This window comes from Malus domestica, chromosome 09 (assembly GCF_042453785.1).
Source record: "Malus domestica chromosome 09, GDT2T_hap1".
In the NCBI taxonomy this organism is placed as follows: Eukaryota; Viridiplantae; Streptophyta; class Magnoliopsida; order Rosales; family Rosaceae; genus Malus; species Malus domestica.
In genome coordinates this window covers 12,633,799-12,657,496 of record NC_091669.1, presented here as the reverse complement: position 1 = coordinate 12,657,496, position 23,698 = coordinate 12,633,799, and the positions used below count along the sequence as shown (strand labels likewise).

Here is a 23,698-nt window from a genome sequence, read left to right as displayed (position 1 = left end):
GATGACTAATATCAGTTAATCCTACTAATTGTGTCTTTCTCTGGAATCCAATAGAAGAACAAGACTGATTAAAAAAATTGAAGAACAAAGGCACCTATTTTCTTAATTTATTATATCTGTGTACGAAGAACGCCCTTTTTCTCCATATATTTCTCATGCCAAGGCAAATTGAATATTAATTTTGGGAAAATTGAAAGTCTCAATACAATTGTGAAAAGCAATTGAAGTTTTCGATCAATTCGGCATTGTGCGGTGGAAAGAAGTTGGGAAGACAGCGAGAAAGTATACTCCTAGACATATAGATCACTGCAAAGGCGCAAACGTGTATTATGTTATAGGTAATTGCCTATTTAGTCTATGAATTATCACTTCAGTGAAAATTAAGTTCCTAAACCATTTTTTAGAAGAATCAGCCCTTGAATTATAAAATCTGCCAATTATATCCCTAATATTAGATTCGAAGTTACTATATTCAATTTTCCATCAATTTAAGTCACGTTACTTGCATGTGATACATATTGGAGGGTATATCGGTAATTTTTCATTAAAAAATAGTGTATGGAGTTAACTTTAGAGGGTAAATTAGAGTTAGATTCACAACCTATGTGAAATGTTAAGGGTTTACAGGTGAGAAACTAAAGGTCGGTATTACATTTTAAAGCGTGTCAAGTGATTTAAGTTGACGAAAAATTGGATAAAATAGCTTTCAATATAATAGTAGGGATGAAATTAGCAATTTTTAATGAATTTAGGAACTTATTTTACCGAAAAATAATTCAGATACCTAATTTTCACTGAGATGATAGTTCAGGGGCTAAATCGGCACTTTACCCTATGTTATAATATGACGTGACTCATACAGTTCATTTTATTAAAGGGAAATTGGCAGAAATGAGCCATTTTCTTAAGGGAAATTTTATTTGGACTTATGTTTCATCTTCTACACCCAACTTACTCTCTACACTCATATTATTTTTTATTAAAAAATTAATATCTCTTTAAACCCAAATTTATTACCTAAACTACCCTCACAAATCCAATTCAAAATGTAAGATCTTCACACCCATTTATAAAATAAAATCTCTAATTGAATAGTTTTGTTTTCAAAGAGATTCATGATGACCAGAAAGAAATGTGAGTTGTTCGGGTTCCTAGCGGTCAGAGTTTTGTAATGCTAATTCTTTCTATCCTTAATACCTTTTGTAAAATTAAACAAAAATCCTCTTGTTGTGCAGAGTGCAACGTGGTAGAAACATTGAAAGATCATTATGCCATTAAAGCGCTTGTGAATATGGTGGATCATTTGGGTTCTTTTTTCTTTTCTTTTCTTTTTTTTTTTTTTGGTCAAGAGGAATTCCATTAACAAAGCAGCATAGAGAAGAAAATACAAAGAGACTCCTAACAAAAGGATAAGATAAGTACAGTCCTGAATCGCCAACAATGCAGCCGCATGAGCTGCTTTGTTTGCAGACCTAGGAATCTAATTCCAATGAAGAGAAGTGAACAAGCAAGCATGTCTCCCCACTTCTTCCACTATTCGAATGATTTTCCACAAACCTTTCAAAGTTTCTTTTCTAAATTATTTCCATAACATTTTCGAAAAGAGTAATACTAGAGAGCCTTAATTTGTAAACTAAATGACATGGAGGAAGTTAGTGATTAGATTATTACTTAATCGTTGATAAATAACCGCGGTTATTTATCCATAACCGTTTATGCTCAAACTTGCATTACCGTTTACCCGTTGGGTAATTGCCTAAACGGTTATACCCATATCCATAACTGTTTTTAAACGGTTAACCATACTCATACATGCGTACACATTTAACCATAATTGTTTACTCATTTACCCTTTTTAAACCCGTTAATCATTTCTCTTTTACCCTTTACCCCTTTTTCACCCTTCTACATGTTTTTTTAACAACTTGAAAATTAAAAAAGAAAAGTTTGTCATAATTTTCTTTTTATGACAATTAAACACCGTCATAGGTACATTCATCATACATTTCCGTATTTTAATTTTTGAAGTCCTTGTACCATTCCAATAATTGAAATAATAGTTTACTAACAATATTTTTAATTGTTATCAATGAAGGTAATATAAAATTTGCTAAGTATTGTTGGGTTACGAAAACTGTTAAGAAGACAGTATTCTTGGATTATTTAAACCAGAATGCAAAGTATTAACATTATATATATATATATATAATGGACCATGAAATTTAAAATGGTTAAGGAAAACTATATTATAGTAGCTACAAAAATCATGCACTATAGTCAATAGCAGTGATCTAAGTTTTGTCCGATAGGGAACATGGTTTGTGTTAATTTTACATATATAAAATAAATAGATAAACGGTTACCCGTTTATAATCGCAATTAATACCGATAACCACCCATTTAAATCTCACGGGTAAAGGGTTATACCCATAATCGTTTATTTATCTAAACAGTTACCTATAACCGTAACTGTGAAATTTAAATGGGGGGGGTAACCGTGATTACACATAACCAATGGGTATTTGCCCATCCCTACTTGAACCTTGAGGTTTCAGAGGTGTCGAGAGTTACCAAGTCCTGGACGCAGAGGAGATTAGGGTGGGGAAGGAGGTGTCGGGAGACATAGGGCTGGGTTAGTGGTGGGATTGAAGGGGATGCAAAATCGCAGAGCATCGGGGATGGCAGGTCAGCAGAAGGGGCGGTGGGATCGATAACGGAGAAGGAGAAATTGGTAGTGATGGAGAAGAAATCTTGTTTTTGTGTGAACAAGTTAAAAATACGCATTATATACACTGTATGTACATTACATGTACACGATATGCACATGATATGCTCACAAATCTGAGCTCAACCCAAAAATTCAGAGCTCAAAGCTCTCATTTGAAATCAGAAAATGACGTAATGAGATATAAGTTTTTACAATTTAAATATGGATATTTTTGTCATTTCACTTTTGTGCATGGAGTTTGCGTGGCCAATTTGTTTTATTTTGCTACCAAGATTACGAAAATGGCCAATTTATATCAATTTCCCTAATAATTTGTTTCAAATTTGTGTTTGGTAAGAATCAAATCTAGGACATTTTAGTTACAAGTGAAGAAGAATAGTACTAAACTGTAATAATGAGTGACTTTAAATATGTAGTTAGATTCTAAGGGCATGTTTACTTAACAAAAATGGAATAAGTAAGGAATGCGAGAACTTAGAAATAAGAAAAGTAAGAAAAGGGAATTAGATCCGCTAGGGGAAATTTGAAAAAAAAAAAAAAACTAAAATTTGAACCTCATATAGAATTATAGCCACTATTTTAAGTGTATGATAATTATAACCAAAACTTAATATGAAAATACTAATATATCCTTACAACGAGGTTTTCTAGAAAAAACCAAGATTCTTTGGGCGCTCAAATCTCTCTCCCATGGTTGGTCGTTACAGTACTAACCCTTTTGCAGAAGAAGACATAGTCAATCCCTTCTCTGTGAGTTTTCTCTCTCGATGATTTTTGTTGTTGTTTCTTTTGAAATCAATTGAATTCAAATAGGGTTTTCTTATTTGGTGAATCTAGTTGCCTAGATCTTAGAGATTTTATGACACACCCCGACCTAGATCGAGGCATTCTGGCCGTCACGTGAGGGTGATATAGCCATGTGCATAGTGCGGAAGCAATATTAATATAAGGAATGCGAATAAACAAAAAAACCAAACCAACTAAAGCACTAGATAAGATAAGGTGCAAGACGAAATTAAGTGTGAGTTCACAATCAGAGCATAAGTAGCCTAAGTGCAGTCCAGCAGGACGAATACTAATTATACAACACCCAAAGGTGATCCTACAATGGTGATAATCTGTCAGAATCTCCGTCAAATCCTCGTCAGCCACCAACAAGCACTCTTACCTAAAACCTGGAGGGGCGCAAAACAGAAAGTGTGAGTGGGCAAAAACAAAACTTTTCAAAACCATTTCATTTATCAAAAGTTCTAACCTCTCGCTGTAAAACCTGTATAATTTCCCAGAAAATAGAATATATACATATCTATATCAAAACCATGCTCAGAATAGCGATAATCATAAGTATGCCATGCCAAATATCTCAAAATAACTGAATAAGTAACTTAGGTGAATTAACTCATGAGAAATAACATATCAACCGGATCCACCTAAAGTGGCCTCTACGGTTGACCCTATAGCTCAACAAATATGCCTGCATACTAGTCGAAACCACCTATAGTGGTCTGTATGACAGGACTGGGTGTAAATAAATACGCTCAAGTGCTACGATCACATGAAGACTGTGCGAATAATCGCGGGTCACCTACGAGTCGGAACCACTTATAGTGGTCTATACGACATGATTGTGTACCTAACTTGGATCCAAGGTGAGCGTATGGTGCGGGAGGTGAACATCACGTGAAGGACTGTGCCCTAACCACGGGCGGGAACACTAATACCGGGGTGCAGGTTTATGAGCTCTCAACACATCTCACATAATCATCAATTCACAATAACAGTCTACAACTCACCTGGTACTTACCTGAGCGTCCACAACGTCAAATCACATATGTACATACCAAACAAATTCATAGTCTAAGTATAAATAAATAGGCATGGCATTTCAAACATAATTTCATTTAAACACATTTTATGGGAAAAATACCAAGTATATAAGTATATACTGAAAACCAAAAGTCCACACTGATATGTGGAAGGGTCATAGCCCCCGAGTCTCGCTTGATTATGCTCGTCCTCAGGATAGGTCTCACCTATATGCGAAACAACTATATAAACGTTATTTTAAAGCACATAACCAAAACTAGGTAATAACTTCTCATACATTGCTCAATTGGGGTATTTGAATATACCAACGCGATCTACTCAACCCCACGAACATCCTCATCTTTTTAGAAAAAATTTCCGATCACCCACGCGCCGCCAAGCACAGGCACGTGTCTGGCACACCAAACGAAATAGTTAACGCCGTTAAGGAATATTCCGTAAAAAATCAGCATATACCGTTATATTTACCTGACATCGTTAAGAATATTTCGTCAAATTGACGGAATATGATCATTCTCCCTCCTTGGTTCGCCAGAGTTCAGCGCCGGCGCCGCTACGATCGTCGGAAACTGGAAAATCTTCAAATCTTCATATCTCAGTCAAAACTCAACCAAAATTCATGAAATTTGTCTCAAAATGAAGCTCTAAAAGAGAAGAACACATTCTTACCTTTCAAAGGTCCTAAAAACCACGATAAGTGGTTGGAAATTCCTTCACTATTCCAGCTAAACCTGCAACTTCCCAAACCCATATAATCTGATGTTCAAAACTTTCCAAAATTGCTCCCAGAGCTTCATAGAGTAGTTCTAAGACTTCTTCGAGCCTCAAAACGTTGTGAAAAATACACGATCACCACTGAGCAACAAATCCCTCGTCGGAGGTTATGGGTTCTTGGGTTTTTCGAAGTCTTCACGTCCAACCAAAGGTACGATTGTGATCCTGAGCTTGCAAGGAACCCAAAAATCACGTCCACAACCTCGATCCGTGCATGAAATGGTTGGTTTAGGGCTTGTCTGTACAATTGTATGGAAATGGAAAGAAGTCCAAGAGGGAAGGAGAGAGAAAGAGTTAATGGGAGAGTGTGAGAATGTGTGTGGTCCAGCTTGGGCTACCAAACAAAAAAACAAATAGATAAGCCTTAAGTTTTAATTGGGTCAAAAAACTTAGGAAAAACATGTCATGGTCCAAATTCTTAGCTCATTTACACACACACAACAACTAAACGCTCAAGGACAAAATAGTAATTTCCACGCTATCGATAAAATATGTCGGGACGAGCTGTCACATTTTAAGATCTGAGTTTCGCTGTCAAATTGAAGAAGACTAGGGTTTTCTGTTTCTTTCAGTCTGTTTATGTTTTTGGGCCTAATCTTTTGGTTAGGCTCAGACTGTTTTGTCTGGAAGGCCCACCTTTTTGTTGTATATTATGTTTGGGGCATTGGCTTTGTAAGTTCTAGCTTGTAACTTTCGTTTTATGTTGGCAGTAAAATATGTCTTTCACTCTCAAGAAAAAGACAACATATCGGAATCCCACTTCAAAAAATTTCATGGGTTTTTACTATGTATTTTCAAATTTTAATTATATCTGTTTGCCCAAGCAATTATGATTGCATCCTTGCATATGGAAAGGGATCTCCGGATCCCTTCCTCTTAATCCACTAAGTCTGGGGATCCGGGCCATTGAAATTTGATCCAACGTCAACAAATAGGGGCTTACTTTAAAAATTATAATAACTGTAGCCGTTGGATCAAATTTCAATGGCCCGGATCCCCGGACTTGGTGGATTAGGATCCCTTTCCCTTGCATATAATTAAAAGGGGTATATTAGTACTTTTATATTAATTTTTTATTATAATTATCATAAATTTAAAAAGGTGGCTATGCATTTAGTACTATGGTCTAGGAGTATTTTACTTGTAAGTGAGTAGATTCGATTCTAGCCAAAGAAAATTTTGAATCACATTATTGCTAACTCATTGTGAGGCTTAACCTACGTGTAGATAATATCATTTGTTAAAATAAATAAATAAAGGTGACCGTAATTCTATTTGAAGTCTGAATTTTGGTTTTTATTTTCCAAATTTCTTATCCACTAGTCCCCCTTTGAAATATATTGCTATTTATAAACTTATTTTGGTGACTTTTCCATTGGTACTTAATTAAAAAATGTGGTATTTTTTCTATTTTTTCTTCTTCTTATAAATGGTATTTAAACTAAAAAATTCATTCTTTTTACTACAAGCGATAGTACTACTTACTACATGAACGAGACTACGTGAACGAAGAGAATTTTGACCTAAAACGCAGTAGATTAAAAAGAAAAACTCTAAACAAATGCAACAATCCACCAGCTGTCAATCAACATAATTTACAAAATTTGATGGATTTGGACAACATAAATTAAATTGATGTGAGGTAATGAATTTCAGGTACGATATTAATCGATTTTCAAATTAAGAGATCAATACGATGAATTTGATCAATTTTAAGAATTATTTTCGATAAAAAAATTAAAAATAAAAAAAAACCTTCACTTTAACATCCTATAAAAATAAGTAAATTTTCTCTGACCCTGGAGAAAACCAATAATTGTAAAAGTACCTCCAGCCTCACTGCAATAATCACTGTGTCGGTACGCGTAGTAGCTCTAACCCTCCTCCGTTGGCGGTGACTCTCTCTCTCTCTCTCTCTCTCTCTCTCTCTCTCCCTAAAACTGCGAATCCATATGATATGAGATGGTTAGGCCCTCCGCGAAGCACACATCGGCTCGGCTGCTGTTGATATGCGTCGCTCTGCTGGGGATTGCTCTGATTGCCGATTTCCTGTGGGCTTCCTCTCCTCGCTTTATCCGTTCTTATAACGACATTGCCGACAATTGGGCTCCTCCTGTCGATATCTCAAAACCCACTATCATCCCCTCCCCCAAGAAAACTAGCCATGAAACCCCCACCAAGGTATTGGGTTTGCTTTCTAGTTGTTGAATTCTTGTTTTTTTTTTTTTTTTTTTTTATGTGAATTCTCGTCTGGGTTTTGTTTGGATTGTGGGAAAATGCGGTAAAGCTGATTGCTTTTCTTTGTTTGGTTGTTTTGTTGATGCTTCTTCGTGCTGCTATAGGGTTTTCCTTGTGAATTTGATCTTAGTTTTGTATGATTTGGGAGGAAGTGTGCCTTTTTAGTTTGTTTGGTTGCTCATTTGAATCTCATTGACATTGTTGCTACTTAGTTTGCATGAATGTTTTCGTCTGGGAGTTGTTTAGATGGCGAGTAAGTGTTCTTTTCTTACTTGATGTGAAAATTGTTTGATTATTGAAGTCGTTATTGGTAATTGTAAATTAAGATTAGTGTTTCTGTGGATTTCCATGAGCCCACTCACTCTCATTGTTGCGGATTTTTGTCTGCTTGATGTGAATTCTTACCGGTATTGTTCGGTTTTTGAGAAATGGAATGCTTTTCGGGTTCCACTTGAAAATGTAGGAACAACACAAGCTATGAGAATATATCGTGAATTTCCACTCCTTTGAAAACAATACACTGTCCCTTTTACTCTGTTGTAGTATCCCTTCCTGTTATGTGAATTTAATTACCATTAAAGTTAGTAGATCCTTGTTTCAGCTGTGAATATTGACCATTGCTTATGTTACCTACAGGGAAGCATCAATTACAAAAACGATACTGCTCCTGGAAGAGTTTTATCAGCAACCTTTGCTGATTTGCCTGGACCAGAATTAAAATGGGAAAGTATGGCTGAGGCACCCGTACCTCGTTTGGATGGAGCTGCTATACAGATAAAGAATCTTCTCTTCGTGTTTGCTGGATACGGTACCATTGATTATGTGAGAACATTGTTTTGCTCATTTACTAAATTCTTTTTTATTGTTCATCCTATCTCTACTACGTGGTTCATGCTATGACCTTTTTTTTAGATTCAAATAGTCTCAGTTACATATTTTTTACATCCAGCTTTTCATACTTGAGAAGATATATTTTAGCTTAACTTTGCCCCACTGACTATTGTAGAGATTGCTCTTAAGTTTCCTTGAGATCTTGTTGTAGTCCCTTAATGAAATAACCTTTTTATGCTTTTCTGGTTATAACGTTTAAAATTAATAAAGAATACTTATGGCTATTTATGGGTTATGTGACTTTTAGCAGTGAAGATTGATTAGTATAATGTAGAAGTACTTAATGTGAATACTTCACACTGTATTAAGTGAGGGTAAATAAAAACTTAAAAGATAGAAAATAAAACTATGCAATCATGTAGAAACTGGCCATGTTTTGCATCAATATGCTTAACGAGGAGAAAGATTTTATTAGACCTAAAGAAATTTGATAGATATCTCAGGATTTAGGAAAATATTGTCGCCTTGCAAGTGGATTAGGGATTTCTAGGAGTGGTGATTAAGCAAAATTAAAAAACTGCTTAGGAGAATCGTTGTTCTTTGAATTCTTGGAATCCAGTAGTGAAAAAGTGAGATCAGATGGGGGTGAAAAAGGTTTTTTTTTTTTTTTTTTTTTTTTTTGTCTCGGGTACTTTGACTTAATTGGTATTGAGTAGAACTGTGGTGTCTTTTACGGGAACCTAGATCAAAGCATTGTAGTTTAATTCATCGTGATTGTGTTGCCTTTCTGAAATAGTTGCAAGTTCATTATGTAATTCTCTGCTTTTTTTTCCCTATTATAGAGGGACACGTTATCCCTTTATCCATTTCAAATTAGATTTTATTGTTTATTACCAACAAAAAAAGCAAGGAAAATCACAAACTGCTTGCTGAGTGGTGACATCAAAGAATTAGCCTCATCTCAACTACCGGGGATTACCATTACCAACTGCTGCTGTTGGGGTAGATTAGCTATTTATTCACTTGTTCACCGGAAGGTCCAAAACTCGAAAAAGGCTGTAACGTTTTCTGGTTATTGTTTTGTTTAGGTACATTCGCATGTTGATATGTACAATTTCAGTGATAACAAATGGGGAGAAAGATTTGATATGCCAAAAGAAATGGCACATTCACATCTAGGAATGGTAACTGACGGAAGGTACATATACATTGTCACAGGACAGTATGGGCCACAGTGCAGAGGGCCCACAGCTCATACGTTTGTGCTTGATACTGAGACAAATCAATGGCAGGACATGCCTCCTCTACCAGTTCCTAGGTTTGTTTTTGTGTTTTCTGTTGTTAAACACCACCTTATTCTTGTAAAACTATTACAGCTGAATGTTAGTTAGTAATCAGAACTGGTAGCTCCAAGTTAATCTTTACCCGGTTTTAGATTTTTATTCTATTGGTTTGTAGTGCTGCAAAAACCCACACTCATACTTATATTAGTGTGCTCGCCTCAGTGCCCATATATGATTTCTACTAGCTGATGAAAACTGCTGTACTGTTGTTGTCAACTAGGTCTTTGTAGTTTAAGATTTGCATTACTAGGTCTTTGTAGTTCATGCTTAGATTGTTTGGTTTTAACTTGGAATTTTTCAGGTATGCACCAGCAACTCAACTTTGGAAAGGTAGACTACATGTAATGGGTGGTAGTGGGGAGAACCGATATACACCTGAAGTGGACCATTGGAGTCTTGCTGTAAAAGATGGGAAAGTATTAGAAAAGGAATGGAGGACTGAAATTCCTATTCCCCGGGGAGGACCTCATAGGTCTGTTTACTGTCTTGAAAATACATAATATTAAATCATAATTTTTGAACTTATATACCAACAACCATAACTGAAAGTTCTGGGCAATCTGTTAGTACAAGTATTCTCTTGGTCATTTAATAGGTCCTCTTTTACACTTGTGAATCGATTCCAGATTTTGTCTTATACTTAGCAATGACAATGATCATCTAGGGCAATAACATGAAGACAATCACACACAATCCCTGCTTAGAATGTTTAATGAGCTAACTTTCAAACTGGTCAGAAATCCTAGAGTCAGTAGATAGTGGCAGAAAGGGCTTGTTGTTACTGGATACCAAATTACCAATGTATCAAAATTTGTCTCTCCTGGAGTGGTAAATGGTAAATGCAAGTGAAATATGAAAACTGGTGGAGTAATTCCTTTCAATAATATTTGTGCTGCCTTGGGTGGTCCTTTCTGACATATTTTTTAAATTTAAGACCTCTTCGCCCAACCCTCCCACTACAATGTGACCTTTTAGTTGCCAATCTTGCTTTATCTATGGCATACCCCATCAACTAAAATTCACCAGTGTTCTGTCAATTGTATTTTCTTGTAGGGCTTGTGTAGTTGTTGATGATCGTCTTTATCTTATCGGTGGTCAAGAGGGTGATTTCATGGCCAAACCCAGATCACCTATTTTCAAGTGCTCTCGTAGGAATGAGGTAAGATGTTAACATATTTATTATTCTTTTTTTATTAGTGAGTTCTGGTGCACCAGATATTCCTTTTGTATGCGTTATCATTTGATCAGATGAAAAAGGATCTACGATGGATCTTTTAGGCTTTTTAATACACACACGCTAACACATATTTTACTCGCCTAGTTAGAGTCAGGCACTATTTACAAAGGAACCACTCAATTAATTACAAGAAGCTTCAGAGCCATACCCAAACACAGAATGAGTTTGACAAAAACTCCCAACCAAAGGAGAAATCTGGACTTGTCCTCTTATATAAGTTTCATTTTGTTATTTCTGATTGTTTCAGGTTGTATATAGTGATGTTTACATGATGGATGACGAAATGAAGTGGAAAGAGTTGCCTCCTATGCCTAAACCAGATTCCCATATTGAATTCGCTTGGACTGTTGTTAATAACTCTATTGTTATCGTTGGAGGCACAACTGAGAAGCACCCTGTAACTAAGAAGATGACTTTGGTTGGTGAAATATTCCAGTTCAACTTGAATACACTGGTATTTCCGTTCTCCTCATTATACTTTTATGACACCAATATATATGCTTAATTGTTTACCCACACAAATGAACAAAAAACCACTCAAACAGCAAGGTAGTCACTGTTGATATGGAGATTATAGTACCACAATGTGTTCAACTACCTCATCTTTTTCTTTTAGTTGCTCAACTTATGCAAATAGGATGGTAGCTTGTATGTGGTAATTGATATAAATGCAGGCTTCATATTTCTACAAACAAGCTATAGCTTCTATAACGGGTCATAAGTTTCTTCTGTTATCGAAATCTCGGCAATATTTCTAATTTGTTGTGATACGTATCACCCCTGTGCTCCTTATGTCCTAAGGGTTTGGGCTCTAATGTTAGTTTCTACTCTTCTGATTTTCGATAATTGCAGAAGTGGTCAGTTATTGGGAAACTTCCATTTCGAGTTAAAACCACACTAGTTGGTTTCTGGAATGGGTGGTTGTATTTTACATCCGGACAGCGAGACAAAGGACCGGATAATCCCCAACCAAAGAAGGTCATCGGAGAGTTGTGGAGGACGAAATTAAAACTGAACTCGTGATTGGTTCCTTACTGCTGATTTTTGGGCACAATTGTTTTCTGCCAGTTTAACCATTCGTAGTCTCCAACCAATTATTCATTTATTAAACTTGTGGAATTGAAATGGTCTTCCCTGTTGCAGCAAAGGGAATGTAATAGAAAAGTCACCTACTTATAGGCAATCTTGTGGACAGATAGATACTACTTATGTATTTCTCGTTGTTGTTCCTCGTTATGTAACTTTGTATATTAACTTCAATTTCATGTGCATGATCATTACCAGAACAAGAGAGTTTATCCCATCTTTCTCACGGGTTGCGTAATTACTGACGAGGCGTTTGACACGTGGTAAATACAGTCGGTGACATCCAAGAATCTCTCATTGATGTATTTTCTTATGGGTTTTCCTGTATTGCTCGTTTTTATCGTTTGTGTTTTGGAAAAATAAAAGGGAAGTGACTTACCTTTTTTAACTCTAGTTGTTGATTCCATTTGATTTTTCAATCCGATGACCATAAATAGCGTTATGTGAGAAGCTTAAAAGGGTGTGAAAATCAGTTTCCGAAACGAAAAAGCACTTGAATACATGGGATAAAATTTAATTCAAGTTCTTTCATTAAATTTTTTTTATCATGTCAAAAAATTTACCGTTGAGATACATGTTGCTAAACTCTAATTTCGTATTTGAATTTAAAACGTAAACCATACCAAACTAAATATTTTTAGTACGGCACGCAAGGTTATCAATTCTCACAAGTAATATAATTATGAGCTGGTGACCCAGTAGTAAAGGACGGATTACGAGACTTCCTTAAAACTAAAAGTCGAAGGTCTCGAATTCGAAACATGCTGCTGGTCTAGAAGCCAGACTTGTGGCCAGAAAGAGGCTAAAATGCCTTTATGAGTCTTCCCGGCCCCCAAAAGGATGGATAACCGTAACTTACCATCAGCTGTCCCCTTTCTATTATTAAAATATAAAAAAGAAAAAAGAAACATGTAATACAAGTTGGCGACAATTTTTTATTATTGATAAACCTGTATACACATTATAATTTATAACATAGTAAATTGAAAACATTTAGGTGGCCGGTCGCCCTGAAACATCACTCTACGTAATAAACACTCTTATACGAGAAATTTCGAAGGAGAATGGGAAGGAAACGGTGTTGGATAAAAGCCATTTAGTCAGACCTCAATTCCTTTTTCTTTTTCCTTAAGCAAAAACATAATCTCAATTCTTAAGAGATGTAAAGAGCAAGTAACGAGCTACAATGTACAAGACATGGAGCAATGCACTGGCATCCATGAAAACACTATCACCTCAGCACAAGCTCCACAAGCAGAAGCTCGCTGTCAAACCTCAATCCGGCAGGGTCAGACGGCTGAAGCAACCCATCCATCATTCCGCCAAACACAAACAAGTACTGCCCCGAGTTATCTGTGCAGGCTCGATGGAATGACCGGCATTTGGGCTTGTAACCATTTGCCTTCAACCTCTTCCACCTTTTTGCAGATACCTGCATGGAGTTCAGCGTAGTTGGCTGCTGCATTGTAATGGATGGAGCTGCATTTATGTCTAAAATCCAGAAGTCATTTTTCCGGTGTCTGTACGAATCCTCTCCCCCACAGATCAGCAGATGGCCGCCTAACATGAGTGTGGCTGAGTGACCAACTCGTGGAAGAGAAACTCCTCTTGGAACATTTTGTAGCTCATAGAGTACTTGTACCCATTTCGGATTATCATCACAAATGTCCAAGAACCAGACATCATTAAGCACGTCGTAACCTAATCCTCTCCCACCAAATAAAACCGTTCGTGTTCCTCCAATGCAGGTCAGTGTGTGTCCCGAACGAGCTGGGGGACATGGATGAGTCCCGATTTCGTACCAAGTTCCAAACCGAAAATTTTCTGAGAGTTCCAACACCCATGTGTCACACAATCTCACACCGTGGAGCCCAATTCCTCCATGGATAACCATCTTTCTGCCGTCAATGCAGCACGCAGCATGAGCCCCTCGCTGGGAAGGTGCGTCGGATCCCACAACAAGCAGCTTCCATGAGAGTGTGACACCAAGACTCTCATGGCATGCTACTTGCCCCACCCATGTATCATTGTGACGGCCCCCATTGTCATTTATTCCTCCAAACATAACGAGAAAATCATCAATTACAACACACGAATGCCCGAACCTACCACTTGGAATGCCAGAATTTATCTTCTGCCACTTCAACATTCTCCGAAAATCATTACCAATGTATGCCACCCATGTGTCGTCTAGATGGCGTCCTAAAATAACAAACAACAGAAACAGAATAATCAGATATTAAAATTTGAAGTACATAACAAAGAAACACAAGCATGCCCCTAGGAACAAATTCAGAAGACAATTTATTTAAGATGGTGGTTGTTGTATAGTGTGTACAATTTTCATATATTTAATTTCTAAATATCTGCAATAATTTGAACCCCTAGCAGGGGGACCAACTGGTACACGTCCAAGAATCCATATGCATCCTGAATTTTCCAGGGGAAGGGACGGCTAACTCTCTTACTTAGTGACCATGAAAATATTCGAAGTAGAATACAGTTTTAGACATGGTGTTCAGCTATAGAAAGGCAGCCTCAAGCATCTTCAGTTGTTTATATTGTTTCTTAAACAATTTTATTGCCGTCTACAAGTTAGAAACAGGCAATCTACAAAAGAGAGGCACTTGAATAGGGTTTTAGAAACCTATTAGATTGAACTTTCAGAATATCAGAAACGAACACACAAGTAATTTTTTTCAGATTGTTCACTTAATATTCTGCAGTCCTGCAAACATGTTGGTTTCCTGGCAGGAGGCAGATACAAGGACCAAACCAAGCATCAGCTTTGGAGTGGTCTACTTGAGCCTTGAATGCTTTCATCATCCATAAACTAAGAGAAATGCGTATATCGGAATCATGAGAACCTTGGCATTAACACTAGTACTACTTTAACCTCTCTGATTAAGAAAAATGTGTGCTTCCAAGATACATCCTGTACTCTGTTCAAACCAATATCTGCTAACTACAAAAATTTGAAAAATTTGGTTTATCTAAATAAGAAACCGGGAGGGGGAGAGGATTTAGAAGTTGAGCAGGTTGCCAAATATTCGTAAGGCCGTGTTTCTAATGTAGACACCTTCGGTATCTGGTCAGTTTCGGGTTGGTCAGACTTCTAAAAGCCTTATTCCTGCATACATATCATAACAGGAAATCAGTTATAAATCCAAAATCTTCAGCACTACCATGGTGATCCTAAACAATAAACAATTAGGCATCTCGTCGAGTAATGCTCACATATCTCAGCTCATTTTGCAAGATCAGCAAGCCTCCAAAACCTAATAGAGACAGTAGAATTGACATGGAACAAGTACCAGGGGGCATGAAAACCAGCAGACTCCATGCCCAATTAGGCACATAAACTAGCTATGAGCATATAGACAACAATGCATGAGCAGTGGCTTCCATCCAGCCAATAGATCATAAAGTTCAATAAAACATACAGTATAATTAATTAAAACCAACAAAATTAACAACAAATCATCAAACTCAAGAACACAAGGTATTCATGCAAGTGCTAGATTGGCCTAGTGGATAGGGTCTTCCTCTTCAACCTACTACATATCGTGTTCAAACCCCTCTCTATCGCGTTCAAACCCTCCCCTCCTTAGTCTAGCTAGAGCAGTAGTACCACTTGTAATAAAAAGAAATATATCACAAACAAAACAAAATTTGAGAAGGGATTATTTTAAGCAAGATTAACTGACTAACCTCCCTCACATCCACCACCAAACAACACCAAGCAACCAGACACAAAATTTAGGGAATGAGAGGCCCTGGGACATGGAAATCCCAATCCCCCATCTGGGTCAGAAAGTTTACGGCAATAAACAGAATCAACCCTAGAGACTTGCTTGTAGAGCCTCATCCATGGCAGCTGCTGTAGGCCAAAGTTTGAAGCTTTGAGGGCCTCTACTGATTTGGGTCCCCAGTCCCTCCAGCATATGGACTCCCACAGACTGTCAGATGCTGCCAAAGCTCTGAACTTTTTGCAGGTCATGGCAAAACAAAGAATTGAATCCGCAGGGAGGCGCAGCAGGATTGTAAAGAGGTGGTCTTGGGCTAAGTTGGAAATTGGTGAGCCACTGGAGGAGTAACCGAAGCTGCTGCTTCTGCTGCTAGTGCTGGTTTCTGCCATTGATGAAAGCTTGGGTTTTTGGGGTTTTATGGCTGTGATTGTTGGGGAAGTGGGAATTATAGAGGGATACAAAAATGGGGTTTTATGATTTGCTCAGATTATTGTTCATGGCAATTGGCAAAAGGAAAGGTAAACGTTTTCTGTTTTCTTTCTTTTCTTCTCCTTTTCATTGTTGGTTTCAGAAGACGGTAAAACTTTGTTTGGGAAAAGAGAGAGGAGGATTGGATTGTAGTGCCCCTCTTGTTTTTTGTCTTGTTTTATGAAAATTATGAGCTTTTCAATTTCAAATTTCACTCCAACAAAGCATAGTTCATCTTTTATCTAGAGTTGTTATTGTGAGTTAACTTTGAGTTTAACCAGAAATTGAAGTTATGGGTTAATGGGACAAAAATCCAAGCCCCTTCTTTCTGCAGATGGTGAGCCAAGGGATTGAAACTCAAAATGTAAGCACCTACAGCAAGAAACTTGAAGTTAAAAGTAGTTAAAAAGAACATTTATTCTTGCACTTAAAGTCATGTAATCGATTCCGCGCTCTCCAATATAAACAATGTAAGCACGAACTAATTAAAAATATCATGATGCAGTACACCTATCTGTGTTATGCCAATATGAGTAACCGACTAGTTATCAGTTGAGTAGTATTTTTCTTTTCAACATTAGAAGAAGTGATGCGTTTGAATCAGAGTGTTATATGTTTTCACATGTCTAAATATATGAAGGGAGTTGATTTTCATACATCGTTTTTAGGTTTTCACACACGCCTTTTTATTTCTTGTCATGAGATTTAATAAAGAAACGAAAAAACAGAAAAAGTGTTTGTTTATTAATTCTTTCTTGATTTGCTTCATTACTGTTAATGTTTATATCTATTTACAACGGTAAAATTGGCAAATTCCAAAGTTTCATGCATGTGGAGGATATGCTCTCGTACACAAGATTAAAACGTGTGTAGGTGCACCCGTATTAGACACCACATCTTTTGTAAAACAGCTCTCACAAAAACATAAAAATTATGTATTTTAATTCCAATCGATCTCACGCTAGGGCCCACCTGGTGCAACAGGTATCCTAATTTGGCAATCTTATCCTTATTTAGTTTTCTGACATCCAGCGGTGTGACATAGAATGTGGGACTGTCTGTTCTTTTTGTAGACAAATCAAGGATGCAATGCAAGAGAGGACCATTGAAAGTCGGCGGAGCTATAAATTGAGACCTAGTTTGGGAGTAAGGTGCTTAAAAAAAAAATACTCATGAAAAAAAGCTGTAAGGGTTTTAGGTGTTTGGTAAACTGAAAAAAAAGGGCTTATTTTGGAAGCTGCTGTGAGAATAAGCTGAAATCAAAGGAAAAAGCTGAAGCTGCTATTTGCAGCTTTGGAAAACTGGTTTTTTTTCAAAGCACACGGAGCTACAGTGCTCCTTTAATGAAAAGACACACTATCAGACTGCTTTTTTTTCCAAAAGCACTTTTACAAAAAAGTTTACCAAACACTCTGCTGCTTTATTTCACAGCTGCTTATTCTCACAGCACAGCCGCTTATTCTCACAGCAGCTTTTTTTTCAAAGCACAGCAATACCAAAACAGCCCTGAGTCTGCCAGGCACAAGCCGCGAGCTCATGGAATTTTGATGCTACCTGAGAATGTTTGTCCCGACGTTGAGATTATGCAATGACGTGGAGAAATCCAATCCCCTGACAAACATGTGGCAAGATGTGGGCCGTTGGATCTGAAATTTGGATTCTCTCAAGAGGCATCGAATAGACTAATGAAGGCTCCAACAAGATGAAGTTGGTAAACCCACGGCACATTATCCATTTCAAAGAGAGATTATCCACATTATTGACAAGATGGGATGAGAAAAGTCTAACGTCTTCCTCCCATATGTGGGTCTAACGAATTGTTGTATTTATACGAAATAATAACCGTCTCGTAACAATGCGTCGTCGACGTAAAATACCGTCAATGTGACATCTTTGGTACAAAAAAATTATCTTCCCTCTGCATTCGAGTTCAACAAAAAGGGACTGTATCGAACCAGAATCCAAAGGGTCCCCTTCTATGAGTCTTGCACGAATAGATGACAGTGCCACGTGTAACCCTACCGAAGGCCAGACACAACATTCTCATACAACTAATCTTCTCAATACCCTACTGAGTTACAAGCCGCGCTACTCTACTCGTCAGATTCATAAAAATTAGGGTATCAAGACAAGTTTTATATTGAAGCACAAAAATATTACTGAAAATAAAAATAGCAAAAAAACGTAAGATGAGAGTAATTAAGAGGAGGCAGAGTTATGTGAGTCTAAGAAGAAGGGTGTCAGTAGCACAAGGGCCACCAAGCACGAGCAAGCAACACCTTGTGTGCAACTCCAAACTAAATAATGGAGCTATTACAATTCCTATAGGTTAACAACAGTATATGTAGCTTGACAAACGGGGTGCGGTTATTTTTTTTCCCCAGTTCGAAACAACTGCGACTTGTTTTACGGGTCCATTCTCTTGTAAGGAAATGCATCACGAGCAAATCACTGTCATCACTTCTATAACTTAAATACTCGGCCTTTGTTTATCAGCTTTCGGAGAGCAACCTTCGCTTCCTCAAGTGTCTCGACAGAATGGCCTTCGTCAAATGATATCCTCTGTATGTTGAACTGCAAATGGAGAGGAAGATGATTTTTTAAATCATAAGAATCCGAGGAATGTTAGAGATTTAGAAGGTTGTTACCTTAGAAACCTACCTGTGCACCTTGGCGGACCCGAATATCAGTTCCTTTGCTGTCTATGGATATGAGAGCAGCATCATCCACCTCAGACTCGGCAGATAAAAGCTCTTTTAGGGGCTTTGAAAACATTGCATTCAGTTCCTATATGAATGGAAAATTAAAACTGAGTAGGCCTAACTGGCAAAGAGGAGTGATATGCAAATTTGCAAAATTTACTTGGGGGAAACGACATCAACTTAAAGGCCCCATACAAGCAGATAAATACTAGCATGCTAAAAGTCGACCAATATCTATTGAGAGCGTATTCAAAACACGAAAGAAATATCCCTTACAGCCTTATGCATGTGTGTGTGATTAAGATTATTGAAAATTCAAGTCTTTGCCCCTTTATATAATTTCCTCTCTAATAAAATAATTAAGAGTATTTACCTTCAGGTTCTGTTCCCCTCCATTAACTGCAATCCTATCAGGCTGCAGGGCCTCGTATTCTTTGACGTCAACCCAAGCAACAGTGCCAAAGCCACCAATGAAATATATGTCACTGCAAGAAATAAAAAGAATATAAGTTCCAGCATGCCAAGAAATGCATAGTACCACTTATGATCGTCTCAGAAAACATGGAAATATTTGGACAGAGTTATTCTTCTACATGGTCAACGCATCACCTAATTCATCCTTGTGAATAAATTCCCACTCCAATGCGCATTACTATTGTGCCCTAAAAGTTCCATTCTGTAAGAACAAGCAAAAGAGAAAGGCCGCATCCAGCACCATGGATTCTACCTAATGGTTCAGTCACAACTTTACCACCTAATAAAAAATACAACTAGCCTTCCCCAGTTGTAAATGGACAAAGCTTTTACGAGGACCTTGACACAGGTTTACTTTCAGGAGTTCATAAAAGGTTCCTGTCTCAAAATGGTTTTGACAATTTATGGTTCACAAGAGCACTAGCAGTCAAAATCCAATTACAGACACAATGCAAAGAAAACAGCATGAAACACAAGAACCTTTCTAGTCAAGGAATCAACATAAATAACACTAATTACTCAAGCCAAAACAAACAAACAACCTTATGTTCTGCATCCTGAAGTAGTAGAAGTTTCCCCATTGTTGAGAAGGCCCCTGTTGATGCTTTGCTATGTATTGCTTATGAGCCCATTCCTACAAACACAGCCAAATGCAATGAACCTACTGCTAATTGTCTAGTAATACATTGCTCTCTATCACACATATTTAAGCACACATGCAGCAGCAACAGCTGCGAGTTAAAAGTATGCTGACAACTCAAATTTTTCATGACTGGCAAGAAGAGTGCACCAAATGGGATGCCCCAGACACTGTAGTCTTCAAGCTCAGCACATTCTAAGGTGAGAGCTTCTTGTTGCAGATAACCACTGGCTAGAGGAAAAACACAAAATTGTGGCCAGGCAACCAAATATGTCCTTGCCAGGGTATGAGTTAGAAAATCACCTGTTGATGCTCTGGAAGTGGGTAGACATCACCAAAAATGGTTACCCTTGCATTTGACAAGCCGCTCCATCCAGGAATCTACAAGAGCTAACTTTTAACAAAATCCAAATGGAGAAAAATAGACTAAATAAAGTCAAATAGAAGCAATCAAATCACTAACCTGCACAACAAGTGTGCATCTTGGATCAGCTAACAAATTCCTTGTGTGGATGGCCAACGGCGAAAACGAAAATATAGGATCTGCATATCATTGATAAATAATAGCTTTATCGGCAGAGGTCCAAAATACAGACCAAAAGAAACAAATTTGTTTATGGTTCAAATTGTCAACCAACATAAATAAGGACACAATAGACTCTATTAAACGGCCTCTGTACAATTGTTCAGGTTGTACAAACAAAAAGAACATAGCAAGAGGACTTTAAGACCACCTAGACTTTAACTTTACATGCAAATTCTTTTTTATTGAGGAATGACAAAGAACTGGTTAACTAAATGTAAAAGTTCAATAACTTACGCCCTGATGAATCAGGTGCAAAATCAACTAGAGAACCGAATGGATATCCTTGTCGCCGGTGGTGCATGCGAGACATTACGGTGCACAAATGAGCAAATCTGGCCTTGAATTAGGAAGCAAGACATACTTAGAAGCTTAAAAATAAACAATCAACTAGCAAAATAAATCTTCTCCAAGTGAAGATATTGTGAATCTTAAGAAGTTAAACATAAATTAATAAATAAATAAAAAGAGAAAATGTTTTTACCTGCTCCATAAGATTGCGTACAGCTAAGGCGGGACGGGGTAAACCATGAACTGAAGTTGCACTCTGCACCCCGCCAGAAATTGGAGTTCTAAAGAGTCCAGCTCTTGTTCCACCTCCTGCTCCACTTGCAGAAGAGGATGTAAGAGACATATCTACCATTAATGCTTCATCCACATTCTTCTCGCTACCTTCAAAGTGATTTAAATCACCCTTCAGAACAAGAAAAACAGAAAAAAGAATATGGTCAGAAGGTCGTACCCAGTGCACAAGGCTCCCGCTTTACGCAGGGTCTGGGAGAGGTGAATGTCGGCTAACCAATTATAAAATTAGACAACTACAAAACAGATATGTGCAGAAAGGACGCGACTAACACTGCAAAACAAATGTGAGAGACCTAATTGTCCATTCTTAAGTTTTTTCATGCATTCTAATTCCACACTTAAGCTATACTACACGTCAAAAACTACCTTGTGCTAAAGAGGCCATTCCTAAGCAACATTAGAGCTTGGTTAGCTGTTGAAAATCACTTAACCACAAAACAAAGGGTGCAAGTTGGCAAGGGAGGCAATGCTCTATGGTGTCCTGAACTCACCTACTTTCCAAATGCAGTTCTAATAGCAGGCTTTGGAGGCAAGCAATCCAAGGTTTTAAGTTAGAGTTTCAGTCCCATTCACGGACAGGCATTGTGAATTGGCTAAATTCGCTTTGTGACTGTCTACTAGATTCTCTGCTTTTTTTTTGACCAATCTGCCGTATCAACTATGGTTAGAAGGAATTAGACAACATTCACATTCTGCTCCAACACCGAGGGGCGTATTTCTAGAAGAGCCCTTGTAGATATAATTGCTGAGCAATGTTTTGTGGAATATCAAGAATAAATCAAAATTTAGCTACCTATGATACCAATGATACTTGACAGAGTCCTTGCTTGATAAAGATTGTTGATTTTTCAGCAAAATCAATATGTGAGTTCCAATACATATGTGAATTGGCAATATGGGGAGTACACCAATCACTTATAAGCACATCCAAGGGCCCAACTTTTCCCGATGTGAAATTTCCTCTCAACATGCCCCTCACTTGTGGTAAAATTTTCAAGCCTAGCACGTGGACAACACAAATCGAGTGACGTGTGGCCGTTGGACTTCACACATGGGACAATACCATGTAGAAATATGAGACCTTGAATTAATAATTTACAATCGGTTTGACATAACCTGGACGGAATCCTAAAATAAAATAACTACAATTAACACATTACAACTACAATTAACACATTACACTCCTAAAATTACAGAGAGGATTCCAGGTTAATTAATTCTATTCTAACAAATTCTTCGCTTTTTCTTCGATCACAAAAGTTTACAAGTCTTACAGATCAAAAACTAAACCAATATGAACAGCACTCCAATTTCCACTTCCCACAACTACTTAACAACAAAATACGAGTTAATCAAAAGTTTAAATTAATAAATAAACACACAAACACAGTCACACACAATTGCTAGGAACTTTGCAAAATTAACATAAAAACAAAATATGTAGAGAAAGATGCAAAAGCAGATACCTGAGAGAGAGAGTGTGTGTCTTCAGAAAGCAAGCCGAACCCATTATTCAGATTCCTCAGCTCTTCACTTTCGCCGGAGCCAGAGGCCTCCCCGGAGAGAGCTCGAACCCGAATCCCCGAAAAACGACAACTTTGACCGACTTTCAGAAATCCACTTCGATTATTCGGCGTTTTGATTGAAGTGGGGTTGTTTAGAACTGGGTGCGCCTCCGGGACGAAGGCAGAGCTTGTGAGGGCTTCCATGGGAATTACACAGAGACCGGAAGAGGGTGGATTTTACGGAGGCGAAAAGTGAACGAGAGATTTTGGGGTTTAGAGATGGTGATTGTATTGGGTTTTGTGCCCCAAAATCTGTGTTTTATGTGCTTTTTTAGAAGTGGCATGCAATGGAGGAAAGTGACCTAAAATCAAATAAAGCTCAACCATCAATAATTTTATAAGAATCTTAATAAAAAGTTATATAATTAGTAATTTAATGATAATAGGATTATGTGTTGGTGTTGGATTTGAATTGTACCAATTGTTTAGCATTTGTGAAAGGTATTTTATCCTCTCTTTTTTTTTAACAAACAGTTTTCTAGCAATAATATAGTTCAAATTCGTTTTAGTGAAAATCAAACATAATCTCTAACTTAACACTAGACAGTATTTATCCAACCACAACTAATTGCCTATAATCTAAGAAATTAATTTTGTAAAATTCATTTAATATCTTCCTACAATAAACAACAGGTCAAGAAACTCATTTAATAGATAAGTTTTAATTAAAGGGGATTTTATTTTTATTTTGATGCGATCAAAAAAAAAATTAATCCCTTCCAACACAATTACACAATTAAAATTTTCAGTAATAAAAAACTCAAATGTACCATAAACGTACTAAGTACCTTTGTAGCTCAAATGTCCCATAAACGTACTAAAAAGTGTATTCTACTAAAACCCAAATGTACTCATGTTATACAAAACG

At 37.3% G+C, this 23,698-nt stretch overlaps 3 protein-coding genes across 3 annotated transcripts; 1 reads left to right on the top strand and 2 right to left on the bottom strand.

Moving 5' to 3' along the window:
• The first annotated feature begins 7,119 nt into the window (after positions 1 to 7,119).
• Positions 7,120 to 12,267, top strand: LOC103454411 (kelch repeat-containing protein At3g27220). The gene is made up of 7 exons (XM_008394006.4): positions 7,120 to 7,510; positions 8,204 to 8,389; positions 9,487 to 9,716; positions 10,043 to 10,213; positions 10,795 to 10,900; positions 11,226 to 11,432; positions 11,831 to 12,267. The coding sequence occupies exons 1-7, from the start codon at positions 7,292 to 7,294 to the stop codon at positions 11,999 to 12,001; spliced, it is 1,290 nt and encodes a 429-aa protein (XP_008392228.3). The 5' UTR covers positions 7,120 to 7,291; the 3' UTR covers positions 12,002 to 12,267.
• Positions 12,268 to 13,145: 878 nt separating this feature from the next.
• Positions 13,146 to 16,504, bottom strand: LOC103415020 (F-box/kelch-repeat protein At1g51550-like). Its single transcript, XM_008353378.4, has 2 exons — positions 15,776 to 16,504; positions 13,146 to 14,266 (listed from the first exon to the last, which is right to left on the bottom strand). Exons 1-2 carry the CDS (start codon positions 16,200 to 16,202, stop codon positions 13,296 to 13,298), a joined length of 1,398 nt encoding a protein of 465 aa, XP_008351600.3. The 5' UTR covers positions 16,203 to 16,504; the 3' UTR covers positions 13,146 to 13,295.
• Positions 16,505 to 18,396: 1,892 nt separating this feature from the next.
• LOC103415012 (uncharacterized) lies at positions 18,397 to 23,155 on the bottom strand. Its single transcript, XM_008353370.4, has 9 exons — positions 22,732 to 23,155; positions 21,165 to 21,374; positions 20,918 to 21,020; positions 20,561 to 20,640; positions 20,401 to 20,478; positions 20,000 to 20,091; positions 19,357 to 19,468; positions 18,943 to 19,068; positions 18,397 to 18,855 (listed from the first exon to the last, which is right to left on the bottom strand). Exons 1-9 carry the CDS (start codon positions 22,972 to 22,974, stop codon positions 18,745 to 18,747), a joined length of 1,155 nt encoding a protein of 384 aa, XP_008351592.1. The 5' UTR covers positions 22,975 to 23,155; the 3' UTR covers positions 18,397 to 18,744.
• Positions 23,156 to 23,698: the final 543 nt, after the last annotated feature.

Bases quoted from the DNA above. Each gene is read 5' to 3' on its own strand.
- LOC103415012 (XM_008353370.4), bottom strand. From the start codon at position 22,974: ATGGAAGCCCTCACAAGCTCTGCCTTCGTCCCGGAGGCGCACCCAGTT. The intron at 21,375-22,731 runs GTATCTGCTTTT...CTTGTTCTGAAG, and splicing joins ACACACACTCTCTCTCTCAG to GGTGATTTAAATCACTTTGA. The intron at 20,092-20,400 runs GTGATTTTCTAA...CTGTGTTTGTAG, and splicing joins CACTTCCAGAGCATCAACAG to GAATGGGCTCATAAGCAATA.
- LOC103415020 (XM_008353378.4), bottom strand. From the start codon at position 16,202: ATGGCAGAAACCAGCACTAGCAGCAGAAGCAGCAGCTTCGGTTACTCC. The intron at 14,267-15,775 runs GTTAGTCAGTTA...TTGTTATTTTAG, and splicing joins TGGTGGTGGATGTGAGGGAG to GACGCCATCTAGACGACACA.
- LOC103454411 (XM_008394006.4), top strand. From the start codon at position 7,292: ATGGTTAGGCCCTCCGCGAAGCACACATCGGCTCGGCTGCTGTTGATA. The intron at 7,511-8,203 runs GTATTGGGTTTG...TGTTACCTACAG, and splicing joins GCCATGAAACCCCCACCAAG to GGAAGCATCAATTACAAAAA. The intron at 9,717-10,042 runs GTTTGTTTTTGT...GGAATTTTTCAG, and splicing joins CCTCCTCTACCAGTTCCTAG to GTATGCACCAGCAACTCAAC.